Genomic DNA, 18,921 nt, shown 5'->3' on the forward strand with positions numbered 1-18,921 from the left:
AGTAATTTTGAAGAAGAGTGCCTTGGATTTTTTCTTTTTCTCTACATTCAATTGAATTCCCGACCCCAAAGAACACCTGCAAGCATTTGATTGAACTTCCTGAGCACCCTGGACTTTGTTGTCTTTCCAGTAATATACAGTATATAATATTGTAAGTTCTAATCGTTGGTTAAACATCAACATTCCTAGCAGGGAAAGACATGAGGTTTACAGTACTGGTCCCTTACATTTTCAAACTTGTTGACGTAGTTGTATGTGAGCACATCGGCCTCCTGCAGGTCCTGCTCCGGGTCGAGGTCCTCGCCCGCCAGACCCTTCCAGAAGGAGCCCAGCAGGTCCAGAGGGAGGGGCACATCTGCGCGGATGGCAATGCCGAGCAGCTGACCGAAGAAGTGCAACAGCTGTTCCTCTGCATAGCTGATTGGGCAAGGCGTCAGGATGTACTTTCCCTGAGGACATCAGGAAACAACAGTGACTCATACGACGCCGTCTGTACTTAACTTCATGGTGCAAGATATGACTCTGAGAACAAAACGCTCTCTGCACTTACGGAGAACGAAACTCATAACATTTCATAGTGAGGTTTTAAAACTGTGGGGAAACATTGAGAAAGCAGACGGTCCAATCCTAGAACATACAGTACCGTATAGGCCCAAACATAAGACGACCCGCTCTTTTTCCAAGACTCATTTTTTGGAAAAAGACCTTTTGAAGACCAAACCTTATTTTATAAATAAAAATCATTCTATTTTAAAATTATGATATTAAAACAATGGTATGGAATAAACCAAGGTAGGCTGCTGTTTTTTAACATCTTTCAAATAGGGCTGTCAAACGAATATTATTATTATTATTTTTTTTAATCGCGATTAATCGCTGAATGTCTATAGTTAATCACGATTAATCGCATGTTTTATCACATCATTAAAATTCTATTATTTTGCATTTCGGAACAGTTTTTAGTCCATATTAACAATGGAAAGCCGTTCTTACCAGTGGATCTTGATTGGGAATCAAATGAATGCAAAGAAAGTGACTTTATGAACCCGTTTCGCAAGAGCTGTAGTCATTTTTTGGGATTTGGTTTCATCCACAGGTCGGCAACTAGCACTCTCCAAAATACTGCTTTACCTGAGCCCGCTAGCATCAACCTGAGTCACGTTAACTGTACTATTATGCTTTAGAGATGCACCGATAGACCGGCCGGTTTTCACGTGCTCGGCCATGACCGGCGACCGACAGGTCAGTCTGACGTATATGGAGATTTCATGCCGGTCAACGCTACAATTAACTGACAACAGAAGTTATACGAGTTACAGTTCTCAAGGACGCACGCACACACGGACACAACAGCACGCTCTCTTTTTCCTTTCTCTCAACTTTTCCGCGGTGTGAAGCGTGTCCGCACTATGCTCGCACATGTAGGAACCTCGTGAATCAACCTGCAACATGTCAGCTGTTTGGACATTCTTCAGCGTGTGTGCAGAACATAACACGTTTGCACGGAGGAAGTAGGGCGTGGAGGGACGACACTGCTGTGTTTCTCCATCATGCCTGCAGCCTGCAGCAGCAGGATGTGTTAGGAGGAAGTGGCAGCTTGATGATAAGTAACGGTGCTGCAAAGGGTCAAAATAGTATCCTGTTAGGCACGACGCAAAGCTGAGTGAAGTGTAAAATGAATGAATAAATGGCGGCATGCGATTAATAAAATATTAACGCCTTATGCTCAGCCCTTAATCGCATCACGATTAACGCGTTAATGCTGACAGCCCTACTTTCAAATAAAATCATGTTTTCAATATCTTTTAGATGAAATTGTCACATTTAAATTACCTTAAATGTTATGTAATAACATAACATTTGTAAATGATCAACCTTTGGCATTTACCTTCAGCAGTATAAAGATGAAAAGTCACCTGTAGTCTATTGGTCGGCCTTTTTATAATACCAATTGGGATGTTTAAGTTCTTTTTTAGGGAAAACACAGTGTTGCTGTCTGCCAGCAATGCACAGCTTCAGCAGCGTCCCCAGACAGATACACGGACAGAAACGTGTACGTGTCCCGAGCCGCACTCTCGACAGCGTGACACAGACTCATTGCTTCCGTTTACATTACCTGCGTCGGACTCGGCTTGGTTCGGACGTAAAAAACAGAATGCCTGTCGTGTTCTGGTTGGGCTGAGATACTACTCTCTAGTTCGGACAAAAATATGCTGCCCGAGCCGCAGTTCACTCTCACCGTCGTCACTCCCGTGCTCTGGCGCCATCAGCTGTTGTGAATCTATATTGACCTTTAAAAAGTGCACACCCCGAATATAAGACAATCCCACTTTTTGAGACATATTAACAGGAAAAAAAAGAAAATTCTTATATTCGGGCCGATACGTTTGCCTTGTTGAGAAGGCCAACAGTGTCCAAAACAGGACATTGTGAGAGCATGACAGATGCAGAAACACATCTTACCTTGTTACGGTTGGCTGCAGAGCTGGGGCAGGGGAGCAGCAGGGAAAGAGCCGAGCTCTGTAACTCCTTACACACCTGCCAGAGGAAATGTCTGAAGGAGCCACCTGGAGAGAGACAATCATCAAAGCTACAGTTAGCTCTGGCAATAAAATCTAGTAAAATAAAGTGAAAGTCTGCAGGGCGGTACAGAAAGAAAGACGTGAAGGAAAAAATTCTAACTTGTGCCATGAACTTCCTCTCCAGTGAAGCGGATGTTGAAGGCGTAGGTCGGGTCTCCTCCGCTTGCCAGTTTCACACACAGCTGGGACGACGGCACGCAGGCTAGCTGGCGTGCTGCCTGGCAGAAATACGTGTTCTCCGACGATCTGATCTCACCTGACGGACAAAAATGCGAGTGAGAGTTAGAAAGAATGTGTGCAAAGAGTCAGTGCAAGAAAATCAAATGGGAAACAATAAACATGTGAACTAGTGAAAGGAAAGCGTACCTCCAACAATCTCTAGAGGGTCCAGTGTAATCTCTGGGGCGGCGTGGTCAGCTGTCCGCTGTACCGTGGCATTCAGTACTCGGTTCATTACGGTCACCTTAGTGTCGTAGAAGTTCAGACCTGTAACCAGCGGAGAAAGCAGGTGATCGAGTGTAAATGATAACATCTGATCAGCAGGTTTACAATAAAAGGTCCAAACACTGATACAGTCACACCGACTTGGGTCCATTACGCCCCCTTCACGTGTTACATCCTGTTTACCTTTGGCCTCACATAACAGCGCTGCAATGCTGTTCTGATAGGTGTGTGTCTGTCTCAGCTCCACCAGCGGCAGGAAGAAACTCTCCAGGGTGTTGTTGAGGGACTGCAGCAGAGCAAAACGCAAGCGCATGCTCTCCACGGGCACGTCTGAAAACACACGCAATATACAAGATGACAAAACAACTGACAAAGTGTGACTTGCAGTATGACACATATATACATATACGTGTTACACGTAAGCATGTAACACCATAGATGAAAAAAATGACGTTTGAATATTCTAAAAAAACACTTTGGTTTGAATATATTCCAATATCTTTTTGTGGCATTATGTCCATATGAGGACCAACCAATACGACGGGAGACATCGCTACTTGTATATTTATTTCAACATAGACAGCCTGGCTGACACCAGACCCTTCTCAGCTGTACCAGAGTGGGTCTGGGGAAGGTTCATTCACAGCTCATTTCCAAAGGGGGCGTCACCAACGGACGTCGCTCAAATGCCTCTGGGCGCAATTGGATAGTCCTTCAACCAATCAGACCAACGATCCGGGTGATGTAGAAACGACAGCGGCATCAACGGGTCGCTGCGCTTCGGTGGCCGTCATGTTGAATGTAAACAAAAAGCTGCTTGCCGTCGCTGCGCTATCGTGAAGAGCCCTCCTCAACGGTTGTGATTGGTGTAGAGCCCTCCTCAACGGTTGTGATTGGTGTAGAGCCCGCCTCAATGGTTGCGATTGGTGTAAAGCCCTCCTCAACGGTTGTGATTGGTGTAGAGCCCGCCTCAACGGTTGTGATTGGTGTAGAGCCCTCCTCAACGGTTGTGATTGGTGTAGAGCCCGCCTCAATGGTTGCGATTGGTGTAAAGCCCTCCTCAACGGTTGTGATTGGTGTAAAGCCCGCCTCAACGGTTGTGATTGGTGTAGAGCCCGCCTCAACGGTTGTGATTGGTGTCTCGATTTGGAGACATTGGAAATGGGCTTGAATGGGCTCTCGGCCAGACTGACTTGCAGAGAAAATCTTAAATTTGCCAGAAGTTCGTCAGGGTTTTCCCAGGTTAACATAGACATGCATTTTAAAAGATCTGCATACCAACACATTACAAAACGAACTAATGAAATAATGTTCTACATTACAGAAAACCTTACGTTTAAACTTCATTTAAACATTGTAGACCTCTCTCCGTCTCTCTTTCTGGAGCGTGCCAGAGGCAGGACATGACGCGGATTACACCGCGATCACGTTTGTAATTGGGTCAGAAACAAAAGTTTCCAAACCGTGTCTTCTCTCCAGTTAGGCATTTTTGTTTGCGTCTTTGTGGCGTCTTCTATTTCACCCTCGTTCTTTGTTTTCCAGCCCCATGACAGAACATCATCAACACCCTGCTGCTTCTCTTCTCAGCCCAATCAGACAGGGAGCTCAACGTTTAGGCAGCAGCGGCACACGCCCCCACGTGAGAACGCACGAGGCGGTAGAGCTGCTTTTCTTCCCCCGACAATATTTGAAAATACATTTTAATATTTGAACGTCCGTTTAGTTTTTTCTTCCAATTCAAGTTTATATTTGAAGCACTAAGATGTGTAACTAACCCTAGTTTCGTACTCGTCACTGCAGCTTGTATGACAGCGTTGGTCGGCCTTCTTTGCACAATCGCAGATTGGAGCATTTGTATATTTTTCCTTTTTGTGTAAACTGCCTCCTTACTTACGTTCTCTCCTGACTCCTAAAGTCACCACCAGCAGAGATGGCAAAAGTACTCACTTCCTGTACTCAAGTAGAAGTACAGATACTTGTGTTAAAAAAATACTCTGGTAAAAGTAGAAGTACTGATTTAACTTCTTTACTCAAGTGAAAGTAACAAAGTACAGGCTTGGAAATTTACTTAAAGTATAAAAGTAAAAGTAGCCTTTCGTGGTGTTTCGGTTGGCACAATTTGCAGCATATTGGCCAGGAGTCATTCTTGATGTCTATTATCTCAAACATGTCTCTCAGATAAGACCAAGGATGATCGGGAATGTCCTGCTGCTTGTCTGCCGAATCTCTGGGATCTCCGTTGTCTTCATTTTCAATCATGTCGCCGTCCATACTACTATGCTAACGTTACCGCCATCAAACCACAATGATGTGCTGCGAATGAATGCTGCCAAATCTGTCGAGTCGTGGTGCATCAAGTGCGTACCGTAACGTATATTCCCGTCCAATTAGATAGAATTCGGTATTGATGACGCGAAAAATAATAACGTAACTCCACTGAAATTATTTGAAACTAAAGTAACGAGCCACTTTTGTAAAATCTAAGGAGTAGAAAGTACCGATATTCATGTTAACAATGTAAGGAGTAAAAGTAAAAAGTCGGCACAAATAGAAATAGTAAAGTAAAAAATGTCTGAAAAATCTACTTGAGTACAGTAACGAAGTATTTGTACTTCGTTACTTCCCATCTCTGACCACCAGGAAATCCTATCATAGGATGAGGAAGTTCCATCATAAGGGCAAATCATGTCTGACACTCCCCGAACACAAACTGTCTTCGGTCAAAGTACCTTTAATGTTTTTGCACCCTCATCCTGGTATAAATAACAGAACCATCTTAAATTAGACTACCTACCAACAATGACACCGTTTAAACTATGTGAGTACTAAACGCACATGTGCTGTTACTGAGCGCTGCTGGTGATTATGTTGAGCTGATGTTGACTTGCCAACTGTCTGTTTTTCACTGTTATATTGTAATATGGAACTATAATACTGCTATATTGGCCAGGACTCTTCAAATATTGATTCTAAATCTCAATGGGATTATTTCCTGGCAAAAATAAAGGTTAACATTTCTTTTTAAATATTCGTTGACAGCCCTAGGGTGCACTGGATTCAAACAACAATATTATTGGAAGAGTAGAAAGAGGGTTTTGAATGTCTTTTCTACACAAACGGAAACAAACGAGTGGTTTTTACTCACTGAGCAGGCAGGCCACTCGGGGGTCCGCAGTGTCTCCGGGGTCCAGGTACACTTCGTGGGGGTGCAGTCGGGCGGGTGTGATGGCCAGGTGACGGCACAGCCTGTTGATGTACTGGACCAATGCCACGTCCATTTCCAAATTCCACTTCCTGCAGGCCTTCTGGGCGTGCCGAGTGTCTATACAGGTGCACCTGGTACAGAGGACAGCTGCTGTTAAACACACAGGCCTCCCACAATGCTTAGTCACTCATATTTAAACGACAATCATTATTATCAAAGATAAAGGGGCATTTGGACGTGAGATACACTCAACGTCTACACCATCTAGCATGTCTTGAGTGGAGCTGGGCGATAGGGAAAAAAATCTGGATATCACGATATTCTTGACCAAATACCTCGATATCGAGCCGATATTCTAGGGTTGACAATTGGTGCTCTAACAAAACATCTTCACACTTACATTTTAGATAAATAATCATCAGTAATGTGGATATAATGTCTAAGTGAGGAAAAGGTAGAACAGCTAGAACAGTCTGGTAAGACTACATTAACAGTCTGGTAAGTTCAGAAAAGTACATCACTCTACTGTAATGCAGCCTTTAAAACCAGAAAAAGACACTTATGTCATGTCACGATATATCTAGTTTCATATCACGATATCGATATAATATCGATATATATTGCCCAGCTCTAGTCTTGAGTGTTTTTAAATTGGATAGCTTCACACATTTTAACACTGGGGAAAAAGTGTACATTGTACACAAGTACAGCCCGTTCCGGCAGGGGAGAGTTCAAGCCCGATCCGGCACCTCTCTTTAGCCTGCCTCTCTTAGTTATGCTATTATAGTTATGCTATTATAATTCTAGACTGCTGGGGAATGTCCTTCCTCCCTATGACACAATGAGCTGCTCCTTCATCTCTCTTTTCATTTGTTCCTTTTATGTGCATCCTTCTCCCAGAAATGCTTGTTACTAACCTAGCTCTGGGGAGTTTACTCCCTGGAGTCCTTATGTTTCTTCTTCACCCAGAATATCACCTTGGATTAGGGTGGCACCAAGACCTGGGTCTTGGGTGCAGCTGTCGCTGTGGACCTACTACACCCTGCTATGCTCTGCGATTCCCTGCAGTGTCCGGCTGCGTCCTTGCGTCCTACCGCGTCCATCCATGCTGTGCTGTCCCACATTACACCCCGTAATGCCCTGCTGTGCCCTACTATGACATGAACTACTACGACTACCATTGTAGTCACTGTTCCATTATCTTTATTGTGACTATTTCTGCCACTGTTCATCACACCCCCAACCGGCACCGTCAGACACCGCCTACCAAGAGTCTGGGTCTGTCCGAGGTTTCTTCCTAAAAGGGAGTTTTTCCTCGCCACTGTCGCACTAGCTTCCACTAATGCTTGCTCTTGAGGGAATTATTGTAATTGTTGGGGTTTTGTCTTACTCTGTCTGTAAAGTGTCTCGAGATAACTCTTGTTATGATTTGATACTATAAATAAAACTGAATTGTACAACTGTATTCAGTCAGTCAGCAGATACTCATCATTATATGACAAGTAGATCCGAGCAGGCAATCTGATTGGACAAGTAGACATTTAGAACGTGCTCCAATCAGCATGACAGCAGATCAGGCTCATCACTAAAAGTATTACTCCGCCATTTCAGTGTTCAGAGTTGAATCAAAAACTGGTTTTGAAACATTTGTATTCATGAAAATAAATCATAAAACACAGTGCAACACAGAAACTCTCCAACATATTTATATAAAGTGACTCATTGGATTACACGACTCTTTGTTACAACGCTGCACTGGAAATGTTTGGATCACATCAGCTACGCCGCTGACACAGAGCTAATATGTTAAAAATAGCTGCTAAATGTGAAGTCCGTCAACGTACAGGAGAGAAACACCACTGAGCTAGCACGCCGTTTAGTGTTTACATGTGTGGTATTTATTCTTTACAAAGCTAGCATTAGCTTAATATAGCTGGCTGACTGAACAGGAAGGGACCAGAAATCGTCTCAGCTGCTTTTTTTTCCATTTTAAGAGCGAATTTGCCGCCCAATAATAATAATAATAATAATAATAATAGTTTATAGTATTAATTACATTGTTTTCACTCTGTTGTTATTACACACAGGCCTGGATTACACACACATGCTCAGTACCTCTACATGCACTAATGGAGAGACGTCAGAGTGAGGGGGCTGCCCATGGAAAGGCGCCCCGAGCAGTTGGGGGTTCGGTGCCTTGCTCAAGAGCACCTTGGCAGTGCCCAGGAGGTGAACTGGCACCTCTCCAGCTACCAGTCCACCACCATACTATGGTCTGTATGGGGACTTGAACGAGCGACCCTCCGCTTCTCAGCCCAATTCCCTACAGACTAAGCTACTGCCACCCCATAAGTATATGAATACAGTTTGATTGTAACTTTTAGTTGGTTGGTAACCGTTGTTGTATAATCACAATATAACGTATACTGGAGGGTGTGGTTGGTGGGTTGCTGTGTTTTCTATTTGCAAGTACAGGAAAAACGCCACGTCATGTTACACTAAGATGACTAGTGTGAAAATGAAGGAGGACGTCAACAACGTGTCCTGTTGCCAGGCAGCTGGTGAATGTGACAGTATTTGAGTTACAGCCGTCTGAGTGCTGGTCATGACTTTTCCAGGGCCTCACCTTTCCAAGTGGAGGTCGTAACCACACGCCAGAATCGCCCTCCAGACACTACGGATGTCCTGCTTGGCACGGTCAATGGCAAATTTATGGAAGCCTTCCAGTGTCAGGTACTTCTCCTCTGGAACTAAATAAGACAGGGTGGTACAGTATGTGAGGCAGCTGGGTTTCACAACACTACTCACATTTAATCATTAGGTAGTAGCGCGTCATAGCAGGACGTTGCATGTGACCAGAGTGTAATTCTGTCTGACCATCAGTAAAAACATACCAAGATACATTTCATTTACAGTTACATAAAACAAAAGCACAAAATCTGTTCTGTCACTGGATTGATCAGCTTATTGAGTACTTGTTTTATTATGAAAAGCAGATTCATTTAAAGGTTTTTTTTTCACCTGGACCCTATTTTCCCATCTTTTTGTGTCTAAGTGACTGACAACAATCTTTGAAACTGGTCCAGTATTAAGTAAGGCAGCTGCAGTTGGCAACAGCGAAACAAGCTGCAATGTACATTAATGGACAATTGTGCACATTCAGTTCCACTGACAGCCTCATATTATTATTCTAAGTGTCTGACAACATTATGAAAGGATCCCTACAGAGATAGACCTTTTAGTTAAAGAGGAAGATCCTTTTAGTTTAACATGAAACAGCCCCGAAATCACCACCACCAAACCCACCAGACTCCATGTAAATAATCAGGACTTTTAGCGTGTATAGAGCCAGCATATCTCCACCAGACTCCATGTAAATAATCAGCACTTTTATCATCGTAAAACACACTTCATTCAAAGTGGACAGAAACTAAATAAAACTACCAAAAGCCGTCTTGGTTCATCTTTCCACTGTTCCAACAATCACCACTCTGGTTTGGTTGAAATAAACCCTTAATTCACCCATTTACATGTGGAGATATGCTGGCTCTATACACGCTAAAAGTCATGATTATTTACATGGAGTCTGGTGGAGATATGCTGGCTCTATACACGCTAAAAGTCCTGATTATTTACATGGAGTCTGGTGGAGATATGCTGGCTCTATACACGCTAAAAGTCCTGATTATTTACATGGAGTCTGGTGTAGTTTGGTGATGGTGATTTCGGGGCTGTTTCATGTTAAACTAAAAGGATCTTACTCTTTAACTAAAAGGTCTATCTCTGTAGGGATCCTTTCATAATGTCGTCAGACACATGAAGTAACCCATAGGTTTGTGTCTCTGTGGTGTCTTCTACTTCACCCTCGTTAGCAAAGAAAGGGGAGTAGAGCTCTTCACACATCTAATCGTCATTCATCATATCATTCTTAACAAAACTTCCATCAACTAACGTATTCAGTGATATTTGTGTCATTACTGCCAACCTTCAGCTTTCTTAGCAGGAGATTTTTCCACATCTTTCTCATCAGGTCTGGATTTCTCAGGAGATTTTGGCTTCAGGACTGTCTTCTTCTCACTCAGAGCAGTCCTGGCAGAAGAGAGACACCAGCTAATTTCATTTAATTACCAGGTCAAAGTGTAAATGTAGCGTTATTATGGAACCCACTGCAGTTCTAGGCAAGACCCGCCCTCCACATCAATTGGCCAGGGGTTGATGCTCGCGCGAGATAACGGCACCCGATTTGTTCAGGTCCTATCCCCTGATCAATGGGCTACCCTAACATTAACTACTCAAGCTCAATGCCTAACCCCAACCAATCGGGCTGCCTCGTAGGGCGGTCTTGCCTAGAACTGCAATGGGTTCCATAAAAACGTGTAAATGTACCTAAACATGCTTGAAAACTAATGACTCACCTGACACTGTTGAGCACAGACTTCTCCTTGGTGGGAGGTTTGGTGATGGGCCTCTTGGTGCTCACTACCTTGCCTTGGTGCTGTTCCTTTCCTGCTTTGCTGTATTTGTTCTTATTGGGTTTGGGAGTGCCGTACTTTCTTAGAATCTGACACAAACAAAACATTTTGACACACATGAATGTACATACTGTATAGACCAAATCACCAACAGAAAAACAATCACTTTCTGTAAAAAAATGGTGAAATCTGAACTTGTTTATTTTCAGCCGTAACTATAAAGTTTAAAGATATGTAGTTAAACACGGAGGTCCGACCTATCTGTGGTCTCCGCTGCTCTTGTTTTCTGTCCCATGTTGCTTTGCTAGCGTCTTTGATGAACCAAACCTAGCGTTAGGAACAGCAACACGTCACCGCCGCTCGGACTGACTGCCAGTTTGGGTGGTGTCATTTTCTTTAGTCTGTCCCAACAGGTACATTAGCTCTCCAAGCTAACGTTAAGTGTTGACATATGAAAGCATCAAACATGCATATTAGTTGAAGGAGATGAGTACATCCAGCTGTTCCTCGTCGCCGTTTGCTCAGCGCTGTTCAACTGAATGTACGGGACGCAGGAGGTTTCTACCCGGAAGTTATTGTAAACAAATGTTGTATAAAGTGTTGACCTCAGGGAAAGGAGGGAGAGAGTTTCAAGACCTAACACTTGTCTGATTGCCCTCTGATTGAGTGTGAGGCCACGGTGGAACCACAGCATGTCCTCGGGTTTACACACGTGACTGCACAAAAGGATCACTGGACGATTCAGCAAAACCAATAATGTTATGTACCTGAGTAAGCTGGTCCTCAAGTACTTTCTTTGGATGCCTAACGTTGGTGAAGAAAGTATGCAGCAGGTTGCCAGGTGTCTGAGCGTTGATCTGCTCCTTGCTGAGGTAAATGTCCGACACTTTAAGTGGCTTGGCCGGCGTGAGGCTGAGCATCTGCTCCGAGTGCACACAGCTCTTAAAGATATCTGTGAGAACATCTCGGGCTCCAGGTACAAGCTTGTCACCTTGATACATGGAGATGGAACACGTGAGATTTGGCAGAGCTATTTTCAGTGTTTAAAAGCAAAAAAAATATATAATCAACACCAACCTCTGACTGACTTGTCCAGGAAGTAGTCTTCAAGAGCGGAGCTTCCCTGCGTGTCAAACAGGCTTTGGTTAACACTGGAGGCTGTGAGGATCTCCTCATTGGTCAACTCCATTAGATCCTCTTCTCCGTCCAGACTGGACAAGCCAATCAGGTCACTGCTGTTGAAAAGACTGGCACGGATCTTTTCCACTTTGGCCCGAGAACGAACCTATGATTGACGAAAGTAAGACAAGCGTATTTCAACAAGACAAAATTAAACGGCGTAGATCTATGACAGAGACAGAGCGCATTTAAGTCCTGCCCCCACCAGAGGGGAAAACAACTCTCCGCTGACTTTGAAATGCATTAAGTTCCCCTCCTTGTCAATTCGATCCGCTAAAAAACAGAGAAATGCCTAAAAGCTGCTGTGTGGTGGGAAGCACTAGCAACAGGGTAAAGAACCCATAACTTAAGTTAAAGTAAGTTACATAAGTTTTTATAAGCTGCCAAACTGAAAAACAGCTCAGTTAGCTGAGTCAGCAGGGATGACGCGATACACTCTGTCTCTATGGTGCTCCTAATCAACCCACCTCAATGACAGCATAGCCCTTGATGGGCCTGGCCACGACTGCATTGCTCTCCAGCGAGGTGACTGTGTGCATAGAGCCTCCATCGGACGCGGACGGCGTTTCCGCGCTGTCGAGAGGCTCGCCTAAGCTGCCAAGACTCCCCAGGCTTCCTGTACTACACAAGGAGGTGTCTAGACTCTCCTGACTAGAAACAGTCTGAGGGTCTTGGGGGCCCTGCTGAGGGTATGTAATGGCCGAAGCTGCAGCAGCAGCGGTGAGAGGGGGAACTGTCGACGGCTCCTGGTCAACGGAGAGTTCACTGGCAGTGCGGGACACTCCCTGAGAGGAGCTGCAGATCGAAGTCTGGCTGGTAGAAGCCGAAGCGCTCACGCTCATAGCCGGAGTCACGCTGCTGGAGCTGTCGGGACTCTCAGGACCGCCGCTGATAGGGAACGGCCGCTCCGATTCAGGGCCCGCTTTGCCATCCTGAGGGCTAGAAACTTTGGGCTTCTTAGGTTCCTCTTCCTGCAGCGGGATGAAGACTTCGTCTTTGAAGAGCCCTCCGTGTGCGTTGCAAGCCCTGCGGATAGCGTTTCGAACCACGGCCTCCTCCAGGTGCGTGGGGATACCCGAGAGCACCAGCAGGCGGCTGTGGGCCGTGGGGCCGACCAGCGCCTGGCAGGCGTCCGTCACGGCGTCACTGGTCACGCTTAAGCCCTGCGGGTCCTTGTTGGTGAGATGTCGTAGTATCATGAGGAGTGTGAGGCCGCGGTGGAACCACAGCATGTCCTCGGGTTTACTCGCTGCCATGTTCAGCAGGGCGCTGTCGCTCTCTGACAAGCGTGCGCCTCCACTTCCCCGCTTCCCAGAGACCGCTGCCGCCACCGCGGCCGCCGCTCTCTCGCGCTTCATCTTGACCTTCTTACGCTTGGACAGCAGGCTGGGGCTCTGCGGCGTCTGGCCCGGGGACGATGACGATGACGAAGAGGAGTCGCTGAGGTTCGGGGCGCTGGTGGAGGACAGGGCGCCCACTGAAGAGCCGCCAACGTTGAGAGGAAGAGTCACCTCTGCCACGGCGAGACACACCTCCATCAGAGCGTGGAAGTAGGTGGAGAAGCGGCTCTGATCCGTCCCCAGAGCCAACGCCACGCCTCCAGAGGAGGACCCCCCCGCTCCCGCCCCTCCAGCACTCCACCCCTGAGTCTCCCGGTCGTAGAGCTTGCGGAGCTCCGTCTGCAGGGCCATGAGCACGGCGAGGCATGGGTTGAGCAGCAGAGCGATGGAGCTGGAGAGGCCAGCGGGGCTCTTGCGCTGCTCCAGGTGGTGGATCTTTCGCAGAAGCTCAGCCAGCAAGTGAAAGATGAGTTCTTTTATGGAGGGAGCCAGATCAGTAGTCCAAAGCAAACCCCCTAAAACAATAAGAACAATGACGTAAAAAACATTGAAAGTTGTTGAAATCTATGTTTGGAAAGATTTATCCGGCAAGCTTTCAAAGGAGCTAGTAGTGAAGAATAATTGATCATGAATATGCAGGTTTAACTAGCTCACAGACTCTGAACATTTTATAAGTATTTTAGGAGTTCTTTTCGAGTGGAGTGCAGTTTTGAAAAATCAAGCAAAGACTCAAAATACGACATCGAAAGAGGTGATGTGTAACTATAATAATAGATACTTCTATGTAATATACTTCTATGTTCTTACTTCTGTGTTTTGTAACTCAGAAAATACATCAAAATAGTTGTGATTCATTTAATAGTTGGCGATTAATCGATTCATCTTTGCAGCTCCAGTTGCATTTAACGAAAGTTTAAGTTAATTTCATTTATACAGCACCAAAGTGCTTCACAGAGACGAATACAAGCATAAAACACACATATATACATAGATTCAAGTAGAAACAAGTTGAGACACAAATTGAAACCCATGAAATCAGAAAAACAGAAGAAAATGATAATGAATAAATAAATAAATAAAAAGGCAACAAACGATTAAGTCCATATCCATGACGTTCCACGTCTGGGATTGCTCCGGTGCTGCCAGAAATTCCACCGGACGACTCTCTTTTGGTGTTCTAACCTCCGGTGGATTTGTGAGGACTATGGTTAACTGCTCCTCAGATCTCTGCAGGGTAAATCCAGACAGCTAGCTAGACTATCTGTCCAATCGGAGTTGTCTCTCACACGACGAAACTACTTTTAAAACGTACACACGTTCCACCAAAACAAGTTCCTTCCAGAGGCTATTTTGCAGCGGCTAGTCCAGTGTGTGGACTAGCCAGACCCTCCTCCACAGCGCTGTGAAGGAGGGTCTGGCTAGTCCAGTGTGTGGACTAGCCAGACCCTCCTCCACAGCGCTGTGAAGGAGGGTCTGGCTAGTCCAGTGTGTGGACTAGCCAGACCCTCCTCCACAGCGCTGTGGAGGAGGGTCTGGCAATGGGAGACTACAAACGATTACATATTAAATGAGGCCTATTAAAGTGTTGTTATAAGTGTGGGTTAACCTACCCAGGAGTTCCACCACCTGCAGCAGCACAGACGAGGGAACCGTGTCCAGCTCGTCCTCAGATCGCTCGCTGTTCTCTCCCAGCTTCCACGTCAGCAGCTGTTCAGCGAACGCCATGGCCAGAGGAAACTCCAGCGGCAAGGAGTGCAGCACCAGCACCGCACCGGGAGGGGGTGACACCCCTGAAAACAACACAATGGGATGTTTAATTGCGTGTTATTCTGTAACACAGGCATGTCAAACTCAGTTTCACTAAGGGCCATGCCGGAAAATAAGAATCACATCCAGGGCCTGACAGGTTTAGTTTAATCACATGCTTTTAATCACCGAAAAAGTCAAATATATTTGACTGTATTTATTGCATGTCTCACGTAGTCTTCTCATTTACAGTTTGGTCGACATAAAGCCCCAAAAAAGTAACTTAGCCATAAAAAAAAAACATGGCAAAAATGTTGAGAAAAGCACTATTGGCAACAGCAAAAGTAACAAAAACTTCAGAAAAAGTGACAAAACATTGAAAAAGCTACAAAAACTAATTATTTAGTATCCCGACTGAACGTTGACCCTTCTGTGATGATCCTTCCTTTAATATTAGTCAAAATAATTCATAATTCCTGCCTTTTTAACTCAGGAATTTTATATAATTTCCTATAAATGACGTTCATTGACCATAAATTCCAAAAATAAGTGTAAAACTTGTGGTAATAAGTTGGTGTTAGTGGTGTTTATACAGTACATGGTAGTGAAAAGAAGCATTAAACGTCAAAAAATGCCCCAAAAACATTGAAAAAAGCGTCAAAGTGTCGAAAAAAAACAACTAAAACGTCAGAAAAAGTGTTGACCTTCAGTTTTGACCCAGGAGCACGACAAGTGCATGGTTGAATGGAAGACAATCACGAGGGTTAAGGAGTTGGATACTCACCCAGTTTGATGTGCACCTTATCAGTGGGGATGATAACAGAGGGGTATTGGTTGGTGGTGGGAGGGGGAGTAAGGCCTGTGTTGGTAGGTGAGGCGTCCAGTGGATAGCACACGGCCTCCATCAGATTCAGCTGGCCATTTCTACGCACTTTGTGACCCAGGCCGTACACCATGACTCGAGCCCAGGGGGCCTTGTAAAGGCTGGAGCTAATGGAGCGGAAAAGACGGGAGAGAATTGAAATAATTGAACAGGAAACGAATGGGAAGAAATCTGAGTTCATCACGAACTGCTGAAGTTGAACACTTAGGAAGAACTCACTCTTTGCGGCAGCCCAGCTGGCTCTCCTTGCAGGAGACGATCACAAACGCAGCGCCGGGAAAGCTGACATCCATGCTGACCTTTGACTCCGTCACAGGAAACTCCTCAGATGTAAACTGCTCGGGTGCATTCTGAGAAAAGGAACAGAAATGTAAGAGATACTGGGTAGGCATTAGGGCTGGGTATTGCCAATCATTTCCCGAATCGATTTGATTCACAAGGTCCTGATTCCTTTCCATTTTCTATTCAATGTCACGTAGGTTAGGGAAAGTACAGTTACAATACTGGGGTTGGGTACCGTTTGAATTTTTACGATTCCGATTCCTAACCCAATTCTTGAAAAACTGAAAAATGACATCAAAGAAAGGCTCTTTTATGGAGGTTTTTTTTTCATTGAAAATTAAAATGTAACAATATATTAACGTTTTAAAGTACTTAAATATATAACAAGTCAACCTAAGTCGCCTAACACATAACTACAATAACTTAACAAATAACAGTTACACTATTAACAACAAAATAAATGTTGAGGTATGCTAACTAAACCAGCTTCAAACTTTAGCAGTTCTTTTGCAGATGAATGACCACATTAGCCTTCTCTGGCGAGATACGACACCTCTCCTGACTTATGGCGTGTTCTGCACAGGAGAAACTCTCTCAGATGGAGTCCAAGAGGCCTGGACACACAGGGAGGAGTTTGAAAGGGCAGACAATTAGGGGAGGCTGTCCCGCCTCCCCCACCACCAGGCTACAGGGTCTGGTCCTGAACGATAGACCAGCAGAGCAAGTGTAATCTGTTTACTAGCGATCACGTGCAGTGAATGGTTAATATGCCTTTACGTGCGTTTTGGTGAGCCCAGAGGGAAAACATGGCATTTTAAAAGTAGCTTACATTTACGATAGCTATCTGACGGTAGACTACAGAGAGAGGGGGTAGTAGAGTGCATGTCGGAGAATAGCGCGAACACCGCGAGCGTGCACGTGCGCCACTCGGCAGAAAAGGGAGAAAAAGAAAAAAAAGAAGAAAAAAAAAAAAAGAGTCTGCCGCTGTTTGGAGCGACAGAGGGAAAATATTTCAGTCGGAACCGAAAATTGTGTTGTAATCCGGTCTGAATACTACCGTTTGCGTAGAAACCGGATCCGTAGTGGAACCAGGTTTCGGTACCCAACCCTAGACAATACCAACTCAACTTGGATATAAAAGAGAGTCTTGGAAAACTTGCTGTAAAATGTACAAACAAGAAGCAACACTCAAATATTTTTTATAATGCACCAAGTTAATGTGTATTAATAATCAATAAAGTATTGACTGCCAAAAGGTTTGTTTAAAGTACTTTTTACTTAACAGGACTAACATTATATTAACTTATTTAACATATTAAAATATCGATTTCAGGATTTTTTGTTAATCATCAGATGACACAAACAAAGATCGGTTTTAATTGGAGAATTGATTATTTCAACGCAGTGGCTACACAGAGGCAGGTTTGTTAAAGGAAGCCCTGATTGGCTGACCTGTAGGAAGCAGCAGATCTGCTTTGTGAGCTCCAGCAGGCTTTCCTCTCCTTGATGCAAGGCACGGGTGATGGCCACGGTGAGCCACTCCTGGATGGGCTGAGCGTTGCCCTGGTAGAACAGTTCTGAGGGGGAGCAGCTTTGGCCCTGGAGGTTGTGAAGCACCGACTGGGCCAGAAGGATAGAACTGGAACTAATAGTCCCATCTGCAGGAAGAACAACGTCACAACAATCGGCACAGAAACGACCATTAACATCACACTGAGTACAATTACATGCACACCATTGTTCTGAATATGACAATATTCTGAATGTGATACAGGTCACGTAAACAGCATATTCTGTTTGGGTATTCAGAATAAGGCCTTTATCTGAATATAGGATTTTCAGATTAAGACGTGTGTGATATGTCGGTATTATTCAGGTTTTAGAAGCATTCTTTGGACGTGTACAGCGCTTTCAGAATCGGTGTCTCAATGAGGGTTTTTACTGCAGTTTGTGACAGTTTACGGCCTCTCGCATGTTTACGGCTTACGGTCAGCTCTGTGTGTTGCTATGGTTGCTGTACACAAACCAACCAGCCGGCAGTTTGCAGGGCAGAGATGCACGGCCGAAAGAAAAGAAGGAGAAACACTTTGAAGGAATGAAAGAGAGACGCTGTGTTCACACGCTCCAACAAGTCCTCCACCGCTGGAAAACTCTAAAAAAAAAATCTTTTTTACATGGCTGCATGTAAACGGTAATATTACTGGAATATTCACTTTCATTAGCCATGTTAACAGCTTAATCAGAATACTGTCTTTTTCAGAATAAAGGCAAAAACCGGAACAATATGTGCGTGTAAATGGAGTCACTGAGCGATCCAGTTGCTCACGAGAAAGATTAATACTCACCAGGGAGGGGTGGAGCCAGCAGCTGATTGGACAGCAGCTGCAGGTGCTCTAGGGTGATGTCACGGATAGCAGGTATGTGGAAGAGACGAGTGAAGGTGTGGGGACTCTTCGGGGCAAAGATGTTGAGCAGGGCCATACGACAGTATAACCGAGCCAGCGCACTCTCACAGCGAAGCAGTTCCCTAAAGCAAAGCCGTTCAAAACAGATGTTATACATTTTGAGCGCTGGTGCAGAATGTATTTACATTATGCTTATCCCCGTTAGGTGTATACGCTACCTGTGAATCTGAATGTTGCTGCTGTCGAGTGAGACCAAGCCATTAGCCGCAGTCCGTCGAGATCCAGCAGGCGGACGCTCCAGCATCTCAATAGGATACCAATACCTCACCAGCACCCCCTCACTGCGCAGGTAGGTCTCCACCTGCACCAGCTCATTCACCTGC

At 44.9% G+C, this 18,921-nt stretch overlaps 1 protein-coding gene across 4 annotated transcripts in view; it reads right to left on the bottom strand.

Annotated features, from left to right (window-relative positions):
* Positions 1-18,921, bottom strand: part of hectd4 (HECT domain E3 ubiquitin protein ligase 4) — a 99,764-nt gene that overhangs the window by 8,899 nt on the left and 71,944 nt on the right. For all 4 annotated transcript variants that reach the window (XM_078251662.1, XM_078251660.1, XM_078251661.1 and 1 more), the window contains exons 55-72: positions 18,757-18,917; positions 18,479-18,660; positions 17,586-17,791; positions 16,071-16,201; positions 15,753-15,958; positions 14,833-15,012; positions 12,350-13,737; positions 11,781-11,988; positions 11,471-11,694; positions 10,647-10,792; positions 10,217-10,320; positions 8,858-8,981; positions 6,172-6,362; positions 3,210-3,356; positions 2,949-3,068; positions 2,683-2,838; positions 2,464-2,567; positions 228-449 (exon numbers count right to left, since the gene is read on the bottom strand). In XM_078251662.1, coding sequence (XP_078107788.1) covers positions 228-449; positions 2,464-2,567; positions 2,683-2,838; positions 2,949-3,068; positions 3,210-3,356; positions 6,172-6,362; positions 8,858-8,981; positions 10,217-10,320; positions 10,647-10,792; positions 11,471-11,694; positions 11,781-11,988; positions 12,350-13,737; positions 14,833-15,012; positions 15,753-15,958; positions 16,071-16,201; positions 17,586-17,791; positions 18,479-18,660; positions 18,757-18,917 — 4,200 coding nt within the window. The remainder of the gene's footprint in view (positions 1-227; positions 450-2,463; positions 2,568-2,682; positions 2,839-2,948; positions 3,069-3,209; positions 3,357-6,171; positions 6,363-8,857; positions 8,982-10,216; positions 10,321-10,646; positions 10,793-11,470; positions 11,695-11,780; positions 11,989-12,349; positions 13,738-14,832; positions 15,013-15,752; positions 15,959-16,070; positions 16,202-17,585; positions 17,792-18,478; positions 18,661-18,756; positions 18,918-18,921) is intronic.

Source organism: Sander vitreus, chromosome 5 (genome assembly GCF_031162955.1).
Source record: "Sander vitreus isolate 19-12246 chromosome 5, sanVit1, whole genome shotgun sequence".
In the NCBI taxonomy this organism is placed as follows: domain Eukaryota; kingdom Metazoa; phylum Chordata; class Actinopteri; order Perciformes; family Percidae; genus Sander; species Sander vitreus.